Source organism: Dunckerocampus dactyliophorus, chromosome 1, assembly GCF_027744805.1.
Source record: "Dunckerocampus dactyliophorus isolate RoL2022-P2 chromosome 1, RoL_Ddac_1.1, whole genome shotgun sequence".
Lineage (NCBI taxonomy): Eukaryota > Metazoa > Chordata > Actinopteri > Syngnathiformes > Syngnathidae > Dunckerocampus > Dunckerocampus dactyliophorus.
The window spans coordinates 10,853,806-10,881,221 of record NC_072819.1 but is presented as its reverse complement, the minus strand read 5'-3'; the positions used below and the strand labels follow the sequence as shown (position 1 = coordinate 10,881,221).

The following is a 27,416-nucleotide window of genomic DNA, read 5'->3' as shown; positions in this document are numbered from 1 at the left end:
ATAACAAAACACTGATGTTCAGATCAGGGAGGCCGTTCGTCCCAATCACACCTCTCCAGGTTTCACTGTCACTGCCAACATGAGTCTACATTCAGCAGTAGTTCTCAGTTATTTTCTGTCATGCCCCCCCCCAGGGGACACAAATGTTTTCACGCCCCCCCCCCCCCCGATTTGAAATACTATAGAGAAACTGATAACATCTATTCATTTATCTGTACTGTACAGACTGAACTCAAAACTGAAACGAGGAAACAAAATGGAGAGCTCTGACGCATACAGGCGTATTCAAGAGTCAAATGTAAATGCATGTCGAGTACGATAAATTTGTATATGTTGGCAGGTCTGCACTAACATTGAAAGTACTCCCTGCCTCTCACCCCGACAGTCAGTCAGTAACGCGTAGGGTGCTTTGTTTGGGTCACTCATTTTCTCAAAACAATACAGTAAAGTTCAAAGTAATTATTTTTGACAAAACCGAATCATACAAAAACTGGGGCATGTGAAAACTCAGGTTTGACTCTTGTGTATATTTTCACATCAACAGCTACCATTAAAGTCTTCCCTTTATTTTAATACCAAGATCATTCATGTAGATGCAGGAGTGTCCAAACCTTTTCCAGCAAGGACCACAGATTGAAAAATGAAATGATGCAAGGGCTACATCAATATTTTGTAAACGTATGCCAAGAAGTTAATACATTTCAAGAAAAACATGTATCATCATCTTTGTGATGTAGGTGAAAAGGTCTATTATTAGTATGAACTTCAGTCTTTGCTCTTTTTTCCCAATTTTAGCTATTGTTTTTCTATTTTATTTTCCAAATATTTTAACTTTCTTAAATAAAGTACGTTTTGTTCTCGTGATATTATGACTTTGTTTTTCATAATATGACTAGTTAAAAAAAATACTTCTTGTTAGTTTACAACTTTTTTGTCTTAATATTTTGACTGCTTATCTTACCATTTTTTCTGTTGTTTTTTAGGTTTCTTGTTCAAATATATTTTTAGAATATGCTGCAGGCCAATAAAAAAACAGCTATGGGCCGCAAATGGACCACAAGCTGCCCTTTGGACACCCCTGGTTTAAGAGGTTCAAGTGAAATAAGCCTAATGCTACTGTATGCATGGTTGCAGAGAGATGGCAAACAGGGGCTTTAAGTGCAGAGAAGTGTCAGATTTCTTCAGTTCCATGTGCTCTTTCTTTTCCCGCCATACACTAAGTGTGTGAGTGACGTATCAAGTTCATATTGGCAGCAGTAAATAGCAGGAACTTTCTCTCCGCTTCAGTGGCTCATGACCATTTCAAAGATGGCTGCCTGTTTGGGCTCCCTCCACCTCCTATTCCCGGAGCAAGTCCGACCGAGTATTACCAGCTGATGGCGAGCCACCACAACCCCTGTGGTGATCTGTTCATGCAGGGGGCTGGGTTAAGCGCCGGAGCTCACTTGTCAGACTATATGGCCCCCATTGATGGTGAGTGACTGAATTCCTCTGCAGCTGCTTTCCGTGAAGCCAAGAAGGCAGGAAAGGTAGAGATGACAACATGGCATACACATAAAAAGTCTATCTACATTTTCAATTCAAGATGCCAGAAAAGGAAGCCATTTTCATATTTCAGACATCTCTCTTTACACTTAAAGTAAAACATTATCAGAAATCACAGTGTTGAGAATAACGTTGAAAATACAAAACTTCCTTTGATGCTTTTTAGTCCAGCCATCCATTTTCAACCACAATGCAGTTATTCTGATAATTACTGGATAATGCCATAGCCTACTCGGGTCATTGAGAGGTCATCGAGAGGTCAAGAAGTAAAGATGATGTCAAAAAGAAAGTTATGGCATACGGTGCAAAACCATGCAGCACCAGAAGTCGCACTAATGGAAACAAGTATTTTTATTGTTGGTGAGCTTCAGTATAACAATGTATAAAAAACCTATTCAAGTCTAAAATTGTTGGTTTTGCTTAAGTTGTATTCAATGTTTAAAAAAATATGATATGGCTCTCATGGAAATACATTTCAAAATATGTGCCTTTCATGGCTCTCTGAGCTAAAAAGGTTCCTGACCCTGATTTTGAAGGTTATTTTCCTTGTTTTTTTGTTGTATCGTCGTCACAGCGACACAACAACATTCCATGGAGGAAGAACTTGTAGCCGCCCATTTCCCAGTCGAAACTGATCTCATTGCGCATTTACTCCTACTTGAAATCAATTCTCAGTAAATTGGCCTCATTAAACATGATGCGGCCAGCCTGTCCGTGTGATGCTTATCCGAGCTAATTATGTGGAATTATCAATTAGTTATGTCTGAATCCTAATGAGGTCACCGTATGTTTGTATGCTTGTTATGAGGTCATTTTGTGCCCATGCCAACAAGAACACAACTTTACCAACAATGTCCACATCAAGTCAAAATACTGTAGCATTCTTTAAAACAGAGGTCGGGAACTTCTTTAGGTAAGAGAGCCATGAAAGACACATTTTTAAATGTATTTCCATGAGAGCCATGTGATATTTTAAACATTGAATATAAATAAAAGCATGCATTTTAAAGCAAGACCAACAATTTTAGAATATAAGTCTCTGAATTTATTCTTTTTAATAATGTTGTTAAACTGAAGCTAATCAATAATAAAGATATAATTACCATTAATGCAACTTCTGGTGCATGGTTTTGCGCTGTACTCTGTATCTTTCTTTCTTTTTGCCATCTTCTTTGTCAAAAGCTCTGCAGAATTAGTGAGCTATTTGATTAAAGAATGGAACTTTACTTTTTGACCTCTCAATAACGCGGGTAGGCTACCGCATTAACCAGTAATAATCAAGTTTTTGGTGTCTGACCCGGAAAAATATCGGAAGGACAGCTGGCATTGGCTCTGGCCACCCGCATTGCGGTAGAAAATGGATGCATGGATTAAAATACATGAGAATGTTTTAGATTTTGAATGTTAGTTTTAACACTGATTTATGTAATGTTTTACTTTACAATACAATGTAAGTACAAAATTTTTTTTTAATAAATACATTTTATCATTTTAAGAAATGTTTTGAGAGCCAGATGCAGTCATCAAAAGAGCCACATCTGGCTCCCGAGCCAGAGGTTCCCTACCCCTGCTTTAAAAAATACAGGAGCAAAGAGGACATTCAGAGGGGATTTCAAGGCTTATCTGTGTACACAGTGCCACGGTTGACTCCCAGATTGAGCAGAAAGAGGGCGCTGTCCTTATCGCCTTTGTCCGACACCAGTGTGGACTTCCAGACGATGATCCGCACCTCACCGAGCTCACTAGTGCCGTACATCAACAGCTCCGTCGGAGGTCTTAGGTACTGTGGCTCATCTGAAAACAAAACGTGTTCATGTGTTTTTGGATTGGATTGACTGAGACCTAGCATGTGGCCCTGGTATCTTTCCTTCTGTAGCCCGTCCTTCGCCTTCCCCCATCCCATCAACACTGTTGCCTACCAGCAGCTCCTCTCCCAGCAGCGAGGCATCGGTGCTTTCAGCCACACTCCACCTCTCATCCAGCCACCAGCCATCTTCCCTGGTCGCCAGTCAGGCCTTGGTCTTTCGTCGCTGTCCAGCACCGCTCACACCAGTGACCTGATAGCCAAAGTAAACACAGAAAAGCAACATTTCAATACAATGGAGCCCGTTTCAGTCGAGCAACTCATCAAGCCGTGGTCCACTGTGTTATTCTAAACAGCGCCCCTGTTGTCAAACATAATATTTTAGAGTTTCTTTGAAAAAATGGGTCTGTTTATGTCGACATGTGCTTGAGTGTTGTTATCTTCATCATTATCACACATGCAAAAGCAGAGTTGTCATTACAGTCGTCCCTCGTTTATTGCGGTTAATCGGCTCCAGACCCGACTGTGACAAGTGAATATCCGCAAAGTAGGATTTCTTATTTGTAAATGAAAGATTTTTGTAGTTAGAGTATAGAAAACCTGTTTACAGCCTTCTAAATATATTCTAAAATTATTATTTAACATTGTTAACATTATTAGAGCCCCTACACAATACCTCTCGTATAGTCACCTTTACACTCGTATTACCCAATATAGTAGACAAAATAAGAGACTATAAGACATATAAGACATAATATAGACTCCCATGCACACACATCAGTGTTGCCAAGTGCGACTTTGGGCTTGCTTTTTGTATAGTCGCTTGCAAATTGCAGAATTCCCTGTTGTTTAGGCTTGTTTTCAGAGAGCTAGTCGCTTGTTTATCTCACGAGACCTGGCAACACTGACACACATATTGACACACAAATGGAGGAAAACAACGAGCTGTGTGTTCAAGAATCCTTCGTTACTACCCATTCTCCTTGTGTATCTCGCAAGTCACAAGTACATGTGCAAGCAACGGCTAATTTCCGATATGTCAACAACTGCTTATGTCGACATGAGTCAGCCAATACGAGGGATGTCGACTTAATCAGCCTGAAATTGTTGTTCTTTTCAGAACCCCTGCAGCGAGGCAGCCATCAGCTGCACAGTTGACCCTGTCATCACCAAGAGGTCAAAGGTTAAGACGGAATCCCAAGCGGCGAGTTCAACGGTACGCACATATCGGTCCCTCCTGTGACCTGCTTGTGAAACACATCGCGGTGAAGAAAAACTCCTCAGCAGAAGAGCTTAGCGTTGCCCCCACCCTCCATTACCTCACCCTCCAACACCCGCCCCTCCCCCCCACTCTCCCGGGCCAGCGTAAACTGTGCCAGTGCACTTCATTTTCATGAAATATTGGCCAGCAGCTTTGCTGTCATGTGAGGATTTTTTTTTTCCCGGTTCCGTGACAAATTCTCGCTTGCTTGTGGACGGCGAGGCAGCTTTGTGCGTGATGCATGAGCACGGCGGCGTGCACAGGCGTCTTGGGGCCACCACAATTGATGAAGATAGTGCGCTTGGGCCAGACACAAACATGCTGCAGTCAGCACGTTCTCATACACGTGTGTACACGTTGTCTCCTCATTTTGACAAAGTTTTTCGATAAATTTAATTTCAGATTTTTGCAAAAAGAAGTTATTGTACATTTTTGTTTGTTGTCTTGTATTTAAGGTAGTTTCGGTTCAGGTCACACGCTCATTGTTTCATGTATCACGTATAAAGCCTTCCATATCTCTATTCATGCAGTTCAAAATGGTGAACGATACATCTCAACGCCAAACCGTTTAGGTCAGTGGTTCTCAATTATTTTCTGTCATGCCCCCACTGAGGGACAGAAATGTTTTCGCGCACCCCCCAATTTGAAATACTATTGAGAAACTGTTGTCTATTTATTCATCTGTACTGAACTCGAAACTGAAACCAGCGAAATGCAATAAAATGGAGCGCAGTGAAACATACAAGCATATTCAACAAAAACTGTATGCTGAGTACGACAAATTCATACATGCCTCTCGCCCCCCTGACAGTTCACCACGCCCCACTATTTGACAAACACTGGTCTAAAGAAAATACAGGGGTGCCTCTCTTTTTGTTATTGAAGAGTCTGAATCGTATGAAAACAGACTCAATTGTTCCCAGAAGAAATCATGTAAATCCAATTAATCAATTAAAGTCACCCAAAAATACGAACACAAAACACATTTTATCGAGATTAATTCTAGTTTCACATGAAGAAAACGATGTGAAATATCTATAAATGACAAATGAAATACATACTTGACCATTTAATGTCACTTTTAATTTTACTGAAGCCTCTTGTTGGCAAAGATGGACGACAACTTTGTGTTTTGCTCCGACTTCTTTCTTCAATTCAACAGTGTATCTCACAAGTCCTGGCAACGTTCTTTGGCCCGATAGTGGTTTATTGGGCAGCCGTACTCAATTTTAAAAAGCAGGGACTTGTGGTGTAACTGTGTTAGTTACCAAAGAACTACAGAGTCAACCAGTGATGAAGTCATAGAGGGGTGACTGATCTGTGGGAGTTGCGGGCATGCCTACAGGTGTGCTTTGTAAAAAAGAAATATTACAAACAGTTACAAATAACACAACATGACTGAGTCACCAAAGCGTGGGATTCTTTGTTTGGGCACTTGATTCCGTGGACTAGTTTGTCAGGTGTAATATTTGGCCGTATGTTAACATGTACAGACATATTTTTGGCAACATTTTTTGTCCAAACCCAAACCCTACAAAAACATGGGGCCTTCGAAAACTAAGATTCCACTGTAATTAAATCTGTTTGATGTGATAATATGTAATACTTACAGTATTTACCGTATTTTGGCATTACCGGAACTTCCTCCCTCCTTGGCGCATTAATTTCACATAGCAACAGAGAAACGAACGCCTACAAATAGCGTTAACTTTTCCGAACTCAAAAATAACAACCCAGCAGCTCCAACATGTAGCTTTACCTTTCGGTAGTGGCCTGAGGCATTACGAGCGAGGCGCTGTGAAAGAGGGTGTTGTGAAGCTAGTAGCTAGCCGGTGTGGTGTGGCGAGGTGTCACTACGCCAGAAATATAGTTCTTCGGTGTTACAACACAACAATGACAATGCTATTGTAGCTTGTTTAATATGCAGGTCACATTTTGTGAATGGAGCGTTGATGCGTTTTTTCAGAAGGTTTTCTAGGCCAATAGGTACGTCCCATTACGTGCATTCTTAGCTGCCTCTTTTTAGCTGTTTCTCTATCTTCAGAACTCAAAGAAAAGAGAAAGACCTATGTGTTCATGTGTCATAAAAGGATTGTAGATGATGGCTACATTTTATTAAAAAGTGCAGTTTTCCTTTAAGTTTGTTGGCGTACACTGAAGCTCATCAGAAAACTGAATTCCAAACCACATCAGAACCAAGACAACTCCTACTACGTAGAATCTGCTCTGCGTCCAATGAAACTCCTTCACTCCGCTGAAGTCTCCCCAACGTCCATGAAAAAACGTACCACTTCTATGTCGCTTAAGGTTACGTTCACACTGCAGGTCAATTCCGATTTTTTGTACTCATATGTGACAATTCCAGTTTTTCCAAATATAACTCAGGCCTTGCTTGTATGTCGATATAAATCTGATATCCGATCTACTGCAGTCTGAACGGTCAGGTCGCATACTGTATATCCGGCCAATGCGTCACCTAAAGGCGTGGTTTGCCGTGCAAGACTTGGATAAAAGGTACTCACTGATGTAGGCAAAAGTTCCTCTTGTCATCTGAAAATTATTTTTAAAAAGTGTCAGTGAAACAACTCATGGCAATGTCCCAACGCCATGTCGCCGCCCACACGCTCCTCGGAGGAGACTTGCTAGAAAGTCCTCCACAAATTGCCATAGCCAAAACTCTTGCCCTCTTTCTTCTTAATCTCCTACCCGGAATCATTTGGTTAAAAAAAATACTGACTCCCATTGCACAAAATCCTTGAAATTGCCACACATGGCGAGCACACATTGCAGCCAGTCAATGCGTGTAACATTGTGCTTTTGCGTATGTGTCGCATTTTTTTTTGGGCATCATACCCTGCAATGTGAGCGTAGCTTTGGGTTAGCAGCTACTTGGCTAACTTGGCTAATTCAGCTAGCAAGTCCGCTACTGGCAATATCCTAAAATCTCACACTCGGTTGTTGTCACAGGCTTACAAATCGACCGACCGCACCCAGGAAAATGAAAGAAACCACAAAGAAAACAATATTTATCTCACAGCACGTAATGTCCACCTCTTTTCACCACGTCACTTCCAGGTCAACGATTTCTTTCACATCACTTTGTTTAAATTACTTCCAACCAACACATAGGATGTCAGCTTTGCTAACATGCTTGTGCATGTTTAAAGTGCATGTTTAAAGTGTGCTGTCATTTAGTGCATTGTCAAAATTGAACAAAATTAGTGTATTTCCACAGAAACATCAAGGGGGCGCGTCAGAGCCAAAGAGCCATGTGGACCATGACAAGTGCACAGCAGAGCCTGACTTTGTGTACGAGACCAACTGCCACTGGGAGGGCTGCAGCACTGAGTACGACACGCAAGACCAGCTTGTACACGTAAGGGCTGAGGTGACGTTGTGATGTCGGTGAGCTCAGAGATTTGCAGAAAACTTTGTTATGGCAGAGGGGGTTAGAGGAAGAGTTGTGGCTTCTCACCTTCCGTCATTTTTCATTTACTCCTGACATGGTCGATAGATTTCTACTGGTATGAGTCGCACCTTTAAACAATCATTTCTGTCCCACAGCACATCAATAACGACCACATCCACGGGGAGAAGAAGGAATTTGTGTGCCGCTGGGATGAGTGTTCTCGGGACCAGAAGCCCTTCAAGGCTCAGTATATGTTGGTGGTTCACATGCGCCGGCACACAGGAGAGAAACCACACAAGTGCACGGTGGGTAACAGATAGCCTGCTTCCCCCGTGGGGGCCTCGGCGGATTCCCCCCCGGAGGATAGCCCCTCGTGCTCTTTAAACACCGACTACTTCCACACTTTTTTTTTCATGAGTGCAGTGCTGACCCGACACTTGTTGTGTCTCATCTATCACGGCAGTTTGAGGGCTGCTCCAAAGCTTACTCCCGTCTGGAGAATCTCAAAACCCATCTGCGCTCTCACACTGGGGAGAAGCCCTACGTGTGCGAGCACGACGGGTGCAACAAGGCTTTTTCCAACGCCTCGGACCGAGCCAAACACCAGAACCGCACACACTCAAATGAGGTAAAATCATCTGACATGGATTGACATTTCCTCTTCCATTTAATTACATTAAGAGGTTAAACCAGGGCTCTCAAACTCACAGCCATATTTTGTGATTAGTGTAAGTGTGGCTCATGAAGCCTGGGTGAGTTCAGAGGCACTTGGCCGTTTTTTTGGAATTTTGCGCATCATCCACAATCCTTTTGTGAAACATGACCACACATGTCTTTCCCTTTTATGTGCCTTCTAAAGAGAGAAAAACAGTTAGCATGATGGAGCTAACAATGCACATAATGGGACACACCTATTTCAACTATAAAGCCCTCTAAAAAAATCCTCCAATAACGTTTTATCACTTTTATATAAATGCTGCGACCATGCAATAACAGGTACATTCATGATAACACGTGATACTTACAGTATTTTGCCGTATTTTGACCATTTTAAACATTACCGCAACTTCTTTCCTGGTCGCATTGATGTCACATGTAGCGCTACTTCCATCAACAACAGCAGCGTGTTAAGCGTGTCTGTTTGCAACTAATCATGGCAGACTTTGTGATGGCCGCCGCCGACTACTTTCGGACAAATAAGGATCCAGAACCTTATCTTTTTGAGCTTGGATATATACGAAGGATGAGCTACAAGTTGTAGAAGCTGAGCCCGCGAGAAGAGAAAGTGATGCATCAGTCCTGAAGGGGAGCAACAGAGTCAGGACACCGGCATGACTTGGTGATGTAAATGTGGATCTTCCCAAGCCATGGCGACAGAAATGGAGTGTTTCTGCTGCACTGAGTGGCATACTACGGAGCCCCGGAAGGGACATGGAGAAAAAAAAAAAAAAACATTGGTAAAAAAAACAAAACAGGGACGAACTTTTTCTAGCGCCCGCAGTCTCTTTTGCGAGATAACGCAAAAGACAGAAACAGAACAGATTCACATATTCACATATTCACATATTCAAACTTCCGGGATCAATAACTCCCAAGTGAATGTCTCTAACACAGCCAACCATACCTCTTTCCAACCGTGGCCGTCTTCTGTGCAGTCTGACTTATGTTGATCTCTATGCGAAGCGGGCAGCGACGCCGGAGCGCAGGGACCGTCTACAAATGTCTTCTTCTGTATTATGGCGGTTGGCATCAATGTTGACAACTCCTCGGTAAGACAAATAGCAAATGGCTGGACGGCCATAGATGACGTCGTTGGCTAGTTTGCATATTTTTTGCATATGATGTAAGAGATGGAGGAAAAAAACACAAGTATGATAGATTAAAAATAAATAAAAACACCTTGATTATGTTAAGAACTACAAAAATATATACAAAGCAACAAGTTTGTGAAAATGGACTTTTACATAATTTAGGGTAATTTTCATTAGGTTGTTAATAAAATAACTTCTGTAACGTGTAGGACCACAAAACACTCACTTTGCGAGGGAACACAAAACAGTTTTGCAAGAACTGCCAAAATAGTTTTGCGTTCGCTTGCAAAAGTTTTGCGAGCTCTCGCAAAAGTTTTTTTTTTTTTTTTTTACCCATCACAATTTTTTTTTCTCCATGTCCCCTCCTGGGCTCCGTAGCATACAGTGTTACCATCGATGGAAAGGTTTCATGTATATGGCGAGGAGGACATTGCTCCAGGTGATTTCATCACGATGAATGAAGAATTGTTAGCGCTTGCAAACCCTGCAGTGGTGGAAACTGTTTTCCATCTACCCAAAATAAACTGGAAATGATGCGCCAGACCAGCTGGACCAGACGGACAACTGTCCATCTAGTAAGTCACCATGATATTGATTGTGATAACATGGAGCACATAGCACATGATATCACAACACAGTCCATCTAGCCGTGTATAAAAATACATGGAATGTGGGCTAACACTTTACAGATCATTTGGTTGCTGGTTGTTCATATGCTTGTTCCTGTTTCCTAGTCAGTACAGATTGGTGTCCTATCGCATGATTTTGGAGTGGGCCGTTACCTCCTCGTAGTGGTGTGAGGCGCTGCGTCACTTCGCCAGAAAAATAGTTCTTCTCGTTAGCTGCTACACTAACAATGTCGCCTGGTTTATGTGCAGGTCGGTTATGTTATAGAACATTGTTGCCATGTTTTGGATGTATTTTTTATTGTAGCTTTATAGTTGAAATAGGTGTGTCTGTTACATGCATTGTTAGCTCCCACATGCTAGCTGTTTTTCTCTCTTTAGAACGCACAGAAAAGGGAAAGACGTGTGGTCATGTTCCACATAAGCATTGTGGATGAGGGGCAAAATTCCAAAAAGAGTGCAATTTCCTTTAAGTAAGTGGGTGTAACAGAACACTAACTACATCATGGTCCTATCACACAAATGACAAGTAAACACATATAAGGCAACTACTACTGCTATGGGGAATAATAAATAACAATAACATTAACTCTAAACACGTAACTTATACTGCAAAGCATGCACAGCAGTGATGCTGGTCCCAGCATGCCTTGCGGTATTTGTTTTGTAAGTAGTCGCTAAACTAAGATAACCAGACCCCTTTTGACTGGCTTGACAGAAACCATATGTGTGCAAGATCCCAGGCTGCACCAAGCGTTACACTGACCCCAGTTCGCTCAGAAAGCACGTGAAGACTGTCCATGGCCCAGAGGCCCATGTCACCAAGAAGCAGCGCAGCGACCTGCCGCCCAGGCCGCCACCCAGGGACAGCAGCCATGAGACTGTTAACAGAATTCATGATAAGATAGCAGACAGCAGCTCCCCCGGAGGTGTGGAGGACTGCCGGCATGTCAAATCCATCAAAACAGAAAATTCTGTGGTAAGATGTTCATCATTTTTCAGACAGATGGATCATGAACGGCCTAGAAGGAAGTTCAGTGATAGCGTGACTAAACTCTGCATGTTTGATCGTCTGTGTTCATTTGGATGAGAAGTCTTTGACTGGTTCTTTATTCTAACCCTTCTTCATTTGTCTCTTTCCTCACGGGCAGACTTTGTTAAGGTGAGCTCGACTTTGCCCATACCATTTCACACCATCGTCTCTCTGACTACGCTGTCACATTTCCTGCCATATTTTGCATCATGTGCAATTTTACTTTGCACGAGCACAGCTCTGGCCTGCTTTGAATATTTGTTGAAGGGAGAACAGCCTCTTTGTTGCCTCCCCTTAATTAATATTGAAAGAACATGTAATCATTAGTCGGATTAGAACACTCAATATCCAAGACAGCCAGCATGTCAGGCTGCAGTTGAAAGATGCAGTGGAGAGCCATCACAAAATCTGAACATGATAAAAGCCACTGCAGGATTAATATTCAAACACTGGGAATTGGTTTTGCTGCTCTCTGCGAACATACCCAACCATCAAGCTGTGATCAAGACAGCTTTTTAGCACTGAATATATTAAAGTGTGTGAGGCAGTCGAGGGTTCACAGGGATACTGGTGCTGGCCTCTATAGACGAAGGTAACAAAGCTGATGATGTTTAACTCAAACAAGAACAAACACTTCCGTGCTAAGGTGAAGTGTCAGAGGGCTTTTTCAAGTCCATAAAATACAATTTTGCATAACAAATCTGAGGCTGGTGCCTTAAAGTTGAATGGAAGCATTGCTCAAGAAAACATGGTCGCCTCTCATGATGATTGGCCCGTTGCTCTGGCTTGGGCTCAAGCCTCCTTTCATCTTGCTCATTTCCTATTCACAGACAGACTAAGACAGGCTGTAATCTGTGAGACACCCCCACCTCTTCAGCCCCTTCCAAAGAAAACACTCATTATTTACAATTAAGCTGGGCAAGGATAAAAGACTGACTGCTCTCTGTGATGGAGCACAGCGTTATCATTGAGCTTGACAATGACTCATCACCACCCCGAATCACTCAGACCTCCTCTGTGTTTGCTACTAAGACAAATGTTGACATTCCCATCTCCATTCACTCGCTTGTAGATGCATCAGCCCAGTCCTGGAGGTCGGCCATCATGTAACAGCGAACCATCACCACTTGGCTGTGCTACCAACAATGACAGTGGAGTAGAAATGGCAGGGTTAAGTGCTGGAAGCCTGCGGGACCTCAGCACGGTGGTGCTCCTCGTGGAGTCTTTGGGATACCATTGGAGGAGTTTCAGCAGCTGGTATCTGAATCCAGAAGCAGCTCAGCTCTTACCAACATCTGGAGCATCTGCATAAGGAAAAGGTGAAGACTTTTAGGGACTTGAGTCAGTGGACCGCCAACCGAATATCTCCAGCCCACAGCACCAATCTGCCACCCATACCAGCAGTGGAGTGAGTGGAGCAATATTTTGAGGAGATACCACTCCTCCAGCAGCTTATGTCTTCTCTTGGTGTTGTTCTTGTTTTCCAGTGTTCCTCCAGCCAAGTGTGGGTGGTGGTCCTGTGTCTGTCTATGGTTCCAGCTTTGATCTGGGCTCTGGAGCAAGAGGTCTACTTGTAGGTCGATCAAACCCATGGCAGCACTTCCAGCACCTTGGGCTCACTTGACACCCTTAGACACTGCTCCTCTGGCACCTCCCCCTGCTGCGGCACTCAGACCTCACCACAGACCTTGGCTGTACCAGCCAAGCAGCCTCAGCTCTGTCGACTCCTACAACCCCATCTCGCAGCGCTCCAGTCAGGCCGGTTAGACTGGGGTTGTACTCCACCTGACCCCAGCCCAGCGCTACCGCCTCAGGGCAAAATACGCTGGAGCCACTGGAGGTGTATTTCCTACACCTTTTCCCTGTCGGACCGGTGAGCCAATCCGATGGGTGGTTTTGGAGTCTGTTGACCCTGCACAAATGCACCGTGACAATAGCCTTGATGGTGGAGAATATTTGGCAGCCTCACTCCCATGCCTGACACAGACCTGATGCTCCTGAGGACATGGTCCCACCATGGTCCAACACAACCATCAACATGTTCTTAGGCAACCTTCCGCAGCAGTTGTATGTTCAAAGACGGATGGTCATCATGGATCCCAGTGTGAATTTGACTGACCTGCAACAGAACCACAATTGTGTCTCCTTTCATGTCAGGTATGAGAAGCAGGGTGTGCATAACATGTCAAGACAAAGGGTTGGACGCTCAGATGGGAGCAAAGTTCTGATGACAGCACAACACCATCAACTATCAGTCTGCATTCAAGTCAGTCCTCGTCATAGCGATATGACGACCACGACAACACATATTCACCATGCAGCAGGTCGGTGTGTGTTCAAGGTTGCATCCTAAGTTTCGACACATGGGTGAACTTTGCAGGTTAAACTGGATGTGAGGATATGATGGATGGCTTCAGAATCCTTTGCAGAAACAAAACCAAGCACCAACAGAACCGAAGCCACTAGGCAGCCACCTTTCATGTCTGCCAGGTCATGCAGACAAAGAAGTTGCAAGGCTTTGTAGCAATGCTTTGCGGCCAGATCCAAATCTCAATCGAGACCATCCTCAAGACGAGGAGCCCAGATAGACTTTGAGAGCATGCTGGATGCTGAGGACTACTCCAGTCATGCTGGGAAATCTGAGTCTGCTCCAAAACTCGTCCAAGAGTTCTGACTGATGACGACCAGCCACTCCATGAAGCAAGCCTGGCGGTTATGAAACAGAGTCCGCTGTCTTTTTGAACTCTACTTGACAAGCCATATTTCTAGGTAGCATGTAAACCACAACGAGTATTTCATCTGTCACGCAGGTGTGCTGTCAAGTCTGTTAACTAAGTGCCTGGCGTGTACTTTGAGCAAATTCACACAACTTACGACATCAAAATGCACCTGAGCTTCCCTTCTCTCAAGCCTCATCATGCTGAGTGTTTCGTTTGTGTGACCATGATGAGATGAAAAGTAGCAGTGATGATACAGCATGCTTATATGCAAATGTCATTTTTACATTTCTAAAAAATACAACATGAACAAACAGTAGTGGTGTCATCCTTCGAGACGTTTTGGAGTAGTTGTCATGTGACTACCATATGTGACAATATGAATTCCTTACATTGGCAGTGTGTCAGTTTGTTTCCAAAAGCTTATTTTTTGCCATTAAAGATATTTTAAAGCCATTTAAGAATTCTGTTTAACAAATATAACAATATTCTTACTACACTCAACAAAAATGTAAACGCAACAGTCTTTTATTGTGGCCAGCCTAATGCAAGTCTGTGTGCATCAGCATCTTGATCTCTCACACCTGTGAGGTGATGGATTATCTTGGCAAAGGGGAAGTGCTCACTAACACAGATTTAGACAGATTTGTGAACAATGTTTGAGAGAAGAAATTAGGTCAGTTGATGGGAGCAAAATCAAAAGTGTTTTATTTTTGTTATCGTATATTTCTTGAATGATTTAAGATACAGAATTTTCGCCATCAGTCTTTTAGCCTAAAATTGCGACGAAAAGCCGGTCATGACGTATTTGGCACAAAAGCAACATTTGTAATAGGTCAGTCAATAAATCTTGTTTTTTCCCCCTTGTCCTGTCCAGCCAATGGAGCAAATAGTATTCTTGATCTAGATGCTCTTGCATGCTAAACGGATTTGCTCTACCAGGGAAAAGTGTACGATACTCTTTTCCTGTTACGTAGTTTTTATTTTACTTTATTTGAAGTTTATTGTTATGCAAATTTGGGCGTGGCTGGGCCGGAGCATGAGGGGATAGAGAAGAAGAGAAAAGGAAGCAGAGGGGGAATGCGGGGACAAGAGAGGGGTCAATAAAGAGAGAGACAACAACAGTAACAACAACAATTGCAACAACAATACAACAGGACACATCAGCAAATGTCTATGAACCATAAAGTCAATAATAGAAATAACAAAAAAAAACAGCCACAGTGATAATACTGTATTGAAACCCTGCAGTGCATCCCAGTCCGTGGTCTCGAAGCTGTTTATCAGAGCCTGCTCAGTCTCAGGGGACCACTGCATGAATGAGCGTGTGCTTATCGGTAATTTCCTCACTTTTGATGTGATATGAGGTTTGAGCAGGACCACGTTGTGGTCTGCCTTTCCCAGTGCAGGTACAGTAGGTGAGCAGCGCTGTATACATGGATGTTTGCACACATTAGGTCTATAGTACTGTTGCCTCTGATGTTACAGTCCACATACTGGCAAAAGGAAGCTAGTGTTTTGTCAAGTGTCACATGATTGAAGTCCACGGAGATCAAAATGAGAGCTTCAGCGTGGTGTGTTTGGAGTTTATTCGTCGTGCAGTGGAAGATGTCATACGCAGCATTCTCGTCAGCGCGCGGACGTATGTAAACAACGTCAACAATGGCGTGACTGAACTCCCTGGGCATGTATTGTAGTAGGGACGTAGGCTGACAGCCAGGAATTTGATGTCCCTACTGCAGATGGACATTTTAATGTTCACATGCCCCAGGAAGACACAACCGTTTGTTCACATACAGCGCAAGCCCACCCATTAGTACCATTAGCAGCTGTTGACCTCCAATGAAAACAAACAATCACACGTCGCGACCAAGTGACGCTGAGAACACCGAGTGCAGGTAGGATTACATGGTTTATAGTGTGCGTAAAGCACTTAATGAGCGGTTCCAATTCTGCCTTGGACACTGCCACTTTCATTCTACGTGTACTGTATTGTTCACAGTAGCCATGCCACAGTTCACAATCTGGCTTCTGGATAACCTGTTCTGGCGAGACAGCTTTTCTCTAAAGCCTAGCTCAGAACCGATCGTACGGGCTCCTACGGTCGAGCTACGTGCAAAAAACACACAGACGGAGCGTGTGTGACGCTTACGCACTTACGTCTTTTTCAGGTTGCAAAACAAACTTATGCACTTCGTACATCTTTGTGCGTCGTCCATACGGCCAACGTGTGTATTTTGTACATTTCGCTGGTGTCAGGTTTGGGCAAAATGTGAATTTTTCTGTACGTCTGCAGACTCTGTATGTGTGTCGCCCGCCACATGTGCACCCTATATACTGTATGTAAATAGTGCAGACAACGCACGTTCAGATATTTCTTACATGCTCCATGCGTGTCCAGTAAGTCGATCGTGTGTACGGTGAGAGTGCACGAAAACGCGAGTATATAAAACTGTAGGGGTGCCTACAGCTTTGTTTTATATGGTTTATCGTGTCTGTATTTGTATTTATCCATGTATATTTGATTTTCCTCTGTTTGTTATGTCTCAATTGTAATATATATGTAAATATATATTTATATTTGATTCCTGTTGCAATGCATATTGTTATTTACGTGACCGGATATGAGTTAAGACGCCTGTGGTGTATACGCGCATGTGCTGCATGAGGTCACGGCTGGTGAATAAAGACGATCTACATGCTGTCTTTTAAAAAGCATCATTAAGGAAAAGAAGCACCAATATATTATACATTATGGGTACTGAACGTTTATGTTCATAAATTGAAATAAATAAATAAATGAATATTACCGAACGTGACGTCACGCGCTTGATCACCAATCATGTTCCCAGTCCAGATCTTATGTCGTTGGACAGTTTGCGGATAGTTCTTGCAACCTTCATAAGGAGGCCGCATGGAACGCAAGGTCGGTGCTTTCACTGCAAGTTTGACGGACGCACTTTCAACTTACAGGTTGTACGTTGGGTGAGCGGTGATCTTACTCCTTCATGGTCACCACGACTGCATTCTCCACAAGCAAAAAAAAACAACCCTGAGATTTGGGGAACGCCACAAATCGCATGGCCAACAAACTGTACATCCGGTTGTGACCTAGCCTTAAAGGATCTCTTATTATCTATTGTTTTAACCTCACAAGATCTCGTGACACCCCTATTGGTTAGTAGGGACGTAAATCTCTCTGTGGTAAATTATTTGGTATGCATCTAGATACACGGGTTTTTATTTTATTCCAAAAATAATATTGTTCAAAATCCCCGTTTTGCATGTATATGTTGTTTGTTGCGAGTGGCAATCTGTCCCACTTTGTTCGACCATCTCTGAACGCAACATCTAACTGTCTCCCACGCTGTACAGATAGACTACTATACTGTATTTTTACCATTTTTCTTTCACCTCGTATTTGGTCTCAAATGCTGATACTATATGGGAATGCATAAAGGTAAGATTTGATGACCTTATCGAGTGCTAATGTGCACATGGTATAACTGCTGTTTTACCATGCACATGACAATAAAACTCTCTTGAATCTTGATTTGTTAGCTGCACGCTAGTCGTGTGATACCCGGTCTCAATCGATTAATCTAAGGATTTATGGCTGATTCTAATCGATCCAGGAGGCTACTCTGATGCAGCCGTATCTCTCGTTTGTCAAACCGGATATCAGGTCGCATCGGTTTATCGTTCACAACCCTATTGGTTAGTGGCATTAATTCGTTCCAGAAAGCCCGACTCCAACAGAACCAAATGTAAATGAATTCATTTCTAATGTAAATCAAATTAATCAGTTACAGATAGCAAAATATGTGAACAAAAAACATGCTTTTATACTTTTACCTTTATAGTTTTACATGCAGAAAACACATGCACAGAAATGACAAATGAAAGTGATTGAAGAAATAATTTTTTTTTTAAAAGACAGCGATGTGGCGATGAGATGAACACGGGCTTTTGTGTTTTGCTATGAGTTATTTCCTGAATTCAATCGTGTTTCTCACCTTCTTAATGAAAATGCTGGCACTTGCAGCTTTGTTTGGCTCCATTGTGGCTTATTTTGCAGCAAAGAACAAAAGAAAAGCAGAGACTGGTGGCGTAACTGTGCTACTGTAGTTAGCAAAGAACTACAGAGTCAACCGCTGATGACATCGTGGAGACGGAGCTCCATGTTGACTTCTGTTTCCGTGTATTAGCAAGCTAACAAGGTCATTTTGTGATTAAACATACATTAAGAACACAGTTGGCCTCACACAGTGTATTAATAACTCAAGATTGATAAACCTAGGTAAACTTTTGCCGTGCATTTTTGACATTAACCAAAAAACACGCTAACTGGAGAAGACGCTACCTGAGGATCCACTGTATATTCTTAGTAATGGCATTAATGTGCTTTGCCTCCTGTAACAAAGCTAAAATGTGATTGTGTTGTTCGGATAGCATAGCACATATTGACCTATATTTGATTGTTTTACCATCTTTAACAAAAATGTACCATTCTTCAATTTTTCTATGTAAGTGGAAACAGTTTGGGCACTACTCTGTTCAGTTTGTGGGTTTGTTGCACCACAGGTCCATGTCGTAATGCTGGATTTAACTTTGGTTCTCTTTTTATTCACGTCGCCCTTGTTGGATGTACTTTGTCCTACCTCGCTAACGATTAGCGAACATCGTGTTAAACTGTGGCTGGGAAGCTGATGGAAAGGGAAGCTAAGCGGGAGGGAAGCGACGAGCCCTGTTAGCCAGGCTGTACTTGAATATGAGCTGTGACAGCGCAGCCCAGAGGACGCCGCCACTCAAACACACACAACAAAGCGGCTGAGCGGTTCTGGGGAGTCGGCGCTTGGTGCTGGCAGCAGGAACAAATTATTTGAATCCGTCAGAGAACTCAGCAGTGGACGCATTTGATCTCGGCTTCCTTCTTCTGGGAGAGCTGGGAAAATAGCCGCAGGCACAAGTCGAACCGGAGGTGGCGATGCTCTAAGATCTTGCTAACGGCGCCCTCATTTATTGATGACAGAACCTACTTGTCAAGAGCAACTCATCACTGCCTGATATAAAAGCTTCATCAACACTTTTCTGAATTTCTAATTGTTGTAATATTCAATGCTCCTGAAGGCCGTGTCATGACTCATGTCACCCCAATAATTCATCAGCTGACAAACGTGCTTTTTGCTTCACGGACCGCATTAAAAGAAGAACCTTTCACCAGTTCAACTCATGGTGGACACGAGCCCAGCAGCGCCTCTTCACAAACATCACACACAAACAACAGTGGAAGTCGCTAACACTCATCAAGTCCCGGTCCGTCGGGTTCGTCTTCTTACTAAAAAGTACCTGCTTAAGCCCACATCGACACTCACGGTCGCCTGCTTGTGTCAAACATAAATTTGAGACCCAAAGGGTCATTTAGATGAAAAATAGGTCAGTTTACTGTAACTGCTAGTTACATGGCCTTGATGGCACACACTGTGACTTCAAATAAAAGCATGGCAGCATTCACCTGGTTTATTTGAGTTTTTTAGATTTATGCTTTACAGTAATCCCTCGTTTATCACGGTTAATTGGTTCCAGACCCAACCGTGATAAGTGAATATCCACAAAGTAGGATTCCTTATTTATAAATGGAATATTTTCATAGTTATGGCATACAAAACATGATTACGATCTTCTAAATACATGTTTTAACATTATTAGAGCTCTCTAGTCATGAAATAACACCCCTATAGTCACCTTTACATTTGTATTACCCGACATAGTAGAAGTAATCAGAGAAAATAAGCCATTTAAGACATAAATGAAAGTAAAGTAAGTAGCGGTGGACAGAAGGTGACATCGGGGTTCAGAGTTGAGTTTTAGCCTGTTGTGGGTTATGTCGGTTGGGTTATTTGTCTGATTATTATCCATCCATTTTCTATACTGATTGTCCTCACTAGGGAGGACTAGGCTGGGGCCTATCCCAGCTGTCTTCGGGCGAGAGGCGGGGTACACCTTGAAGTGGTCGCCAGCCAATCGCAAGGCACATACTTTATCAACAACTCTTCACACTCACATTCCACATTCACACATATGGACAATTTAGAGTCCTCAATCCACCTAGCATCCGTATTTTTTGGAATGTGGGACGAAGCCGGAGTATGCAACGTGCAAATTATTATTATTATTATTATTACACGTTATATGTAATACGTGTCCGCGTATGACATTTCTCTGTACGTCTTTTATTGTCTGATTAGCAAGACTAATGATGTCACACATACAATAAAACCATTACATATGATCGGTGTCATGCTGACAATCAGGCACGCTCCATCCGCCATCTAGTGCACTCAGATGGTAGGCTCGGCTGTGCACTTAAGAGGAGAGGTGAGATTCGCCACACTGTATTTGATCAGGGAATGTGCAAATTCAGTGATTTTTACTGAAAAAAATGTAAAAAAAAACAAAAAAAACCAATCTGAATTGTTATGTGTTGTTATGGCACTTCTTTGTTGCCTCTGCTTTGGGGTCCAATTCCGGCTTCCAGCCTTTTCCTATCAGGAATCATACAGAAAATGTATTTATAATACAGTAATCCCTCGTTTATTGCTTAATTGGTTCCAAACACGACCGGGATAAGTACATTTCCGCAAAGTAGGGTTTCTTATTTATAAAGCAAATATTTTTGAGCAAAAAAAACCTGTTTACAACCTTCTAAATACGGTTTTTAACACCATTATAACCCTCTAGACGTGAAATAACACCCCATAATCCCCTTTACCCTCGTATTAGCCAATATAGTAGACATAATAAAAGCAAATAAGACATAAATAAGACAATATATAGACTCATGTGTTAGCACTGGGACACTTCGTTGTTCCTTTTTTTTTTAACTTGTGGTTTCTGTGCAGTACTTTCTGCTGTGGGTATTGTCTCATTAATGTAATATTACTGACACCTAGTGACCAGTGTAGAGCACTACATATCATCACAACGTCTTTGAGTGAATCTTCTGCCAACATGGAATCTCTGTGCAGGAAAGGGCAGAGCCGTCTGTACTTCGTCAGAAGGCTGGCGTCCTTCAACATATGCAAGAAGCTGCTACAGATCTTCTACCAGACTGTGGTAGCTAGCGCCCTCCTGTATGCAGTAGTGTGCTGGGGGAGCAGCAAGAAGAAGGACGCCATACGTGTGGACGAACTAGTGAGGATGGCAGGCTCTGTTATTGGCACTGATCTGGACAGCCTGACATCTGCGGCAGAGCAACAGACACTGAGGAGGCTCCTCATGGACAACCAGCATCATCCAATGCACAGCAGCATCTCCCAACAGAAGACAGTTTCAGTGGCAGATTACTATCACTGCCCTCTGCTCCATTGAAAGACTGAGCGGATTATTCCTCCCCCACGCCATGCGGCTTTTCAACGCAACAGAGGGGGAGCGATAAAAACACACACAGGACTAGGCTTAATAAATGATCATGTATTATTATTATTTATTATGTATGTATTATTGCACTACAAATTTGACGTGATCTGTTCTGTATTTATTTATTTAGTCTTACACTAGGTCCCCAACTTACGAACATCCGACTTGCGAACATTCGGAGATACAAACGCAAGCTGACTGGTCTATATTTTCATGTATTTTGCCTTTTGAAACTCCATGTTTATATTGCTACATGCTTGACCAGTAGAGGGCACTGTGACACTGCTAATGGTACCAACAGAGCGGAAGATGTTGGGGAGAGAAAGCTAAATGGAAAGCTAAATTGTAGCTGTATGATACAACCCGGACAGACGTTTATGAAGAGTTAATAGGCCTGCTTAATTCTACACCACCCACAGAACACTACCTCTTTTAGAAGAGTCTAACGACGACCATTTGTCCTTTTTTTCAATAACTCCTCCTCCAACTCCACCACAACGACGTATGCTCGACCACACCTCTTCAAAGGTAAATAACATTTATCATTACGTATTATTATATCACTTTTATTATTGTTTTTTTCATTAATTATACCACCTTTTAATATTACTACTGCATCCAAACTCATATTTACATACATACACATATACTGTATATGTATACACGTACATGTACTGTAGTACCCATATCATTAGTAATTTCTCTAACTTAAGAACAAATCGACTTGCGAACGGTCGTCTGGAACCAATTGTGTTCGTTAGTTGGGGACTTAGTGTACTCTCTTTTCTTATTTTTCATATCTCTCATGTCTTGCCTTGGTTGTTTTCTTTTGTGGTTAAGTGATAAAGTTCTTTATGATATTTTTGCAAACTTGCTAGAAAAGTGATTCCTCCTGGAGATGAATAAAGTATCTATCTATCTTCTGAATGCCTTATATTTGTGTTCATGTAGCCATTTTTATGCTTGAAAATGCTCAATTTAGGCAAAAAATGCATAACATTTGTTTAAATATGCATGTCTTTTTGACTCACAAAAAGCAATATCCAACCATGAATCAGCGATGATTTATTGATTAATATATTTTTGAATAGAGTCAGTTAAATTCAAAGCCAAAGACAAGTTATATGTAGTATTGTGGTCACTAGGCATCAATAATGTTATAATGTACAGTTCAATGGACAAATATAATTGTTTTTTTTTTTTTTCCCATGACCGCACGTCACTGCAAACAGGATAGAAAAAATGGCGCTCGGCTAAAACTGAGGTAAACTTTGCAAATCAGGGTATAAAAATGGAAGGCACCGTAGAAATGGGCATGAAAGGATAAACTAGACAAATTCCAAACAATTCCAATTCCAATTCCAATTCCAAACAGCTCGCAGGTGAGCAGGATGATGTCACGAGGAGCTAGGTACAGCAGGAAGACACAATAGGCAGTTCAAAGTCTTTACCAAAAAGTGGAGCGTAGGAATCACACAGAGGGAGCTTCGAAGCTTGGCCGCAGGCACGAGCAAGAGGAGGTGCAGAAACCCAGCCGTGCTCACACTGAAGGTAACGGTGTCACCTATGGAGCTAAACAGGAAATGAGAATACAAAATAAGAATCAAAAGCACGAAATCAGAGCGGAAACAAAGGAAACCAAACCTGTCCAACCTGTCATGCGGATCATGACAGTAAATGTGCAACTTCGTGTTCCGCTAGAGTCAGAGGTCGGTACTTGAACATGAAGGAGAGGAGCCGTTCTGACCACCTCATGATGACGCCGTCACGTGTCACCCAGCCCGCTCGTTACCATATTCCAAACATGGTGGTGCTGACAAGACGATGATGGATCGTGCTCGGCACACGCAGATGCCTCATTCATTTCTATTAGAGGGAAATGGAAATCATCTCACGGGTTGAGTTACTGATCCGTTTCAGCGCATCAGAACACGCCTCCGGGTGAGAGCTCCAGGCAAACACCACGGAGCAGATACAGACACAGGCGCGCGTCTGCAGGTCTGATAAAGACAGCACAGAGTGGATAAACGACGTCTGTCAGATATTATCTAAATCACCTTGCACTTCTTTGCATGGTGGCCCCTGAGGGTCACATGCATTATTGAAGCTGCTCTCATTGCACGAGGGCCACCTCCCTGCCAGGCGCCAACGTCCGAGCCCCGTGTCAGCGCCTGCTTAATATTAACGAAGGCGCTCGGAATAATCTTCATCCTCCCAAACTGGGGTCAGTGCTGCAATTATGACGGAAAGGACAAAAACACATTTACGGTTCTGTAAGGACCTGCGGCCTGTGGTATCCATAACTTGTTTAACGTCCAGCGTCACAACATGACAAGAGAGTTGAACAAAGTTGTATGTCGGTGAAACAAGCGGAGTGCTGGCACCTTGGTGTCATGAACTACCACTCATGCATATTCATCATGCGTCGCTATGCAAAATAACATCTGCTTTGCAACAACATGCCATCTGTTTGGCCAACTTTGGCGTATTAGCTGCTCATCACAGAGAAAACAACCAAACTGACAGCTTTCAACTTTGAAACACAAAACAAACCTGTGACTTTATGGCGCTGTGCTTGACACACAACACCTCCTCAAATCGCACACTTTTGTACTTACACTTAGCATTTGGAGTGCACAAGTGCGTTCACACTGACAAGCATGGCAAAACGCAGAGTGGCACCAGCACTCGTATATTGCAATTAACACGCCCCAAATGGTCATTCGTCGCCATCTTGGCTAGGTAGCGGAAGGGGAGGTACTAAAGTCTGATTTATGCTTCAGCCCCGTCTTGACTCGTTTAGTGCTCTCCAGTGGGGGCTGACGTGTGACTTGCAATTCTCCACCAAAACAGCTCTCTTTGACTAGCTAGTTAGTTCCCTACATAGTATTAGCGAACAATGGCGATGGCAAACTAACCAGTATGAAACATCACTCACTTTTACTGTACGTGTCGCTCTGAAACCCCGCATATTTATATCATATTCATCTAACTTGTCATATTTGCATGGTGCATACAGTGGAACCTTAGTTCGCATCATCAATCCGTTCCAGAAGGTCCGACTCTAACTGAAACGGATGCTAACCAAATCAATTCTTCCCATGAGAAATAACGTCAATCCAATGAATCCCTTCCAGAAAGCCCAAAACTTTTTTAGAGTTTTACATGCAGAAAACATTTTGAAATGCATAGAAATGAGTATGCTTATGGCATAACTGTGTTAGTTAGCAAAGAACTACAAAGTCAACCGCTGATGACATCATAGATGAGCGACAGAGCTGGCTTTTCATGTATTTGCAAGGACAGTAAGACACAGTTGGACGCCACATTTTAACAACACAAGAGGCACGCCATTACATCACAAAAGATGTTTACTTTTGAAAAGTAGTGTACTTCGCTTGCTTTAAGTTATTTGGTGTAAGAAACTACTCTATGAAAATGTGCCCCCCCCAGGAACTACTGTAAGTACACAGTGTACTTATTGAAGTGGACTGACAGACGTATTCCATCTGACACACAGCAATGGAGTCACATGAGCTCACAACTTTATTACTTGATTGACGTCACCAAAACAAAACACCGAATTTTCCCCCGGGAGACGTTTGTGTGTCTCCATAGGGTTTAGGACTTTTCAGTGTTTCCACGTGGTTGTCAACTTGTCTGCATTTCATGCTGAGGGCAGGGTCAGTGCGGCACCTTCATGGTCTCTTTTCTCAGGGGCTTAGAGGATGGAGGTCCTTATTAAAACCTCCCACAGCTGTGGCCTCTCCTCCTTATCAGCTTCAAACCTCCAGAGGTGTGCTAGCATAGCGCAGGGGTCTGCTGATGTATTCTGATTAGCATGCAACGCCAAACTGCACGTAAAGGTTGAAATGTGTCAAGACTGTTCTCGCCAGGGTTTCCCAAACTTTCTTAGCACATGAACAAAATTTTAAATCCGCTCCCTCCTCTGTCGACAACCCATTTATATCGGCCAGCTCATCAAGTCTCTGTCCACAAGTGCCTGTTAAGTTAACGTGGACATGCTGGACGTGGTTGACCGCTTTTGTCGGTAATAAAATTTGAGAGCCGACGATGTCATTTCTATGAAAAAAGGGTTCATTTATGTGTGTTGTAGTATTGTTAACGTCATTGTTATCGATAAGCAGTGTGAAGCCACAACAGCAACATACAGTAACTATTGTCAAGTTAAAACATGCACACTGTGACTTCCTGTTTAGTGCAAAGTAAGCTTTGCAATAAAAGTTTGGCATTACAACATGGATTCTACCACAGGAACTACCAAAATGCACCCATAATTTTTTTTTTTCCGAGACTGTTGAGATGCTCGCTAGTGGCTTTCTTACCGATATCAGATACACTCATATTGTTCAGAACGTCATCACCGATACCGATATCAACCGATACCGATATTAGCAGCAGCTCTTCCCTCAAGCTAATGCCATGTAATGAACACATTATTTATCTTTTACTGTGATGTCACAGGATGCATTTCACACAAATAAACACTATCACTGACTGTGGAAACTTTACACTGGACCTCAAGCAACGTGGATTCTGTGCTTCTCCTCTCTCCCTCCAGACTCTGGGACCTTCATTTCCAAAGTGATGTGATGGTTTGGGGTGCCATGTCATCTGCTGGTGTTGGTCCACCGTTTTTCTGAGGTCCGAGGTCAGTGCAGTCGTCTACCAGGAAGATTTAGAGCACTTCATGCTTCCCGCTGCTGACCAACTTTATGGAGATGCAGATGTCATTTTCCAACAGGACTTGGCACCTGCACACAGTGCCAAATCTACCAGTACCCGGTTTAAGGAGCATGGTATCCCCGTCCTTAATTGGCCCGCAAACTTGCCTGACCTCAACCCTATCAAAAATCTATGGGTTATTGTCAAGAGGGAAATGCCATACGTCAGACCCAACAATGCAGAAGAGCCGAAGCCCACTATGAGAGCAACCTCGGCTCTCACAACACGTGAGGAGCGCCACAGGCTGACCGACTCCATGCCACGGCCTTTTGCAGCAGTAATTCAGGCAAAAGGAGCCCCGACCTTATTGAGTGCTGTTCGTGTTCATACTTTTCAGTTTGACAACATTTCTTAAACCCTTTTTTTATTGGTCAAGGTCAAATAATATTCAAATTTTCTGAGATACTGAATTTGGGATTTTCATTAGTTTTCAGTCATAATCATCAAAATGAAAGGAAATGAACATTTGAAAGATATCAGTATTTGTGCAAAAAATGTAGCTAATATACAAGTTTCACTTTTTGAATGAAATGAAACTTTTTGGTCATATTCTAATTAACTGAGCAGCACTTGTGTATGTTTACATACTTGTCTTGACAGCCAAATCCACTTCCATCCACCCTCTATGCCGCTTATCTTCAAAGCCATAGTCTTTAACTTGAAAGCGGCATCACTGTTCAGTTCTTGTATACGTGAGCGGATATAACGTGTACGCCTGTGGCGCTACGTACATTGCGTAAGGTTTACGTCGGGTCACTTACACGCCGTTTCTGCCGGAGTTGTCCTGTGGGCTTCATGAGAACCACGGTACAGTGGCACCTTTGAGTCATCATAGCGCGTGGATCCCCCCGGCAGGGGGAGGTATGCGTCAACGCGATCGCTGCACAAATTCCAATACGTCCCCTCTTTTTTTTGTTTGTTTCTGTTTCATTCAACATAACAGGCTTTGCAATCTTAGCGGTATATTTATGGTGTGTATTGAATAAGCCAAATTCACAATGTTTTACATTTGAATTTAGTATAAATTGTGCTCACTGTAAACCGG

At 42.7% G+C, this 27,416-nt stretch overlaps 1 protein-coding gene and 1 long non-coding RNA gene across 6 annotated transcripts in view; one reads left to right on the top strand and one right to left on the bottom strand.

Moving 5' to 3' along the window:
• Positions 1-15,091, top strand: part of LOC129187121 (zinc finger protein GLI2-like) — a 45,630-nt gene extending 30,539 nt beyond the window's left edge. The window contains exons 5-14 of one of the 4 annotated variants that reach the window (XR_008572356.1): positions 1,288-1,473; positions 3,181-3,325; positions 3,422-3,614; positions 4,470-4,565; positions 7,846-7,986; positions 8,175-8,324; positions 8,483-8,647; positions 11,175-11,435; positions 12,562-12,897; positions 12,977-15,089. Coding sequence is in view for 1 of the 4 variants with exons in the window: in XM_054786008.1 (XP_054641983.1) it covers positions 1,288-1,473; positions 3,181-3,325; positions 3,422-3,614; positions 4,470-4,565; positions 7,846-7,986; positions 8,175-8,324; positions 8,483-8,647; positions 11,175-11,435; positions 12,562-12,801 (1,577 nt within the window). In the remaining 3 variants the exon portion in view is untranslated. Of the gene's footprint in view, positions 1-1,287; positions 1,474-3,180; positions 3,326-3,421; positions 3,615-4,469; positions 4,566-7,845; positions 7,987-8,174; positions 8,325-8,482; positions 8,648-11,174; positions 11,436-12,561; positions 12,898-12,976 lie in introns of all 4 variants that reach the window. The other 3 variants (XM_054786008.1, XR_008572357.1, XR_008572358.1) reach the window with 3 other exon arrangements.
• Positions 15,092-18,472: 3,381 nt separating this feature from the next.
• Positions 18,473-26,398, bottom strand: LOC129187152 (uncharacterized). 2 transcript variants are annotated; one of them, XR_008572361.1, is made up of 3 exons: positions 23,270-26,398; positions 23,077-23,197; positions 18,473-20,751 (listed from the first exon to the last, which is right to left on the bottom strand). It is a non-coding gene; the product is annotated as an uncharacterized LOC129187152 (long non-coding RNA). The 2 variants fall into 2 exon arrangements; XR_008572359.1 differs by having other exon boundaries at positions 23,279-26,398.
• Between the last annotated feature and the right edge of the window lie 1,018 nt (positions 26,399-27,416).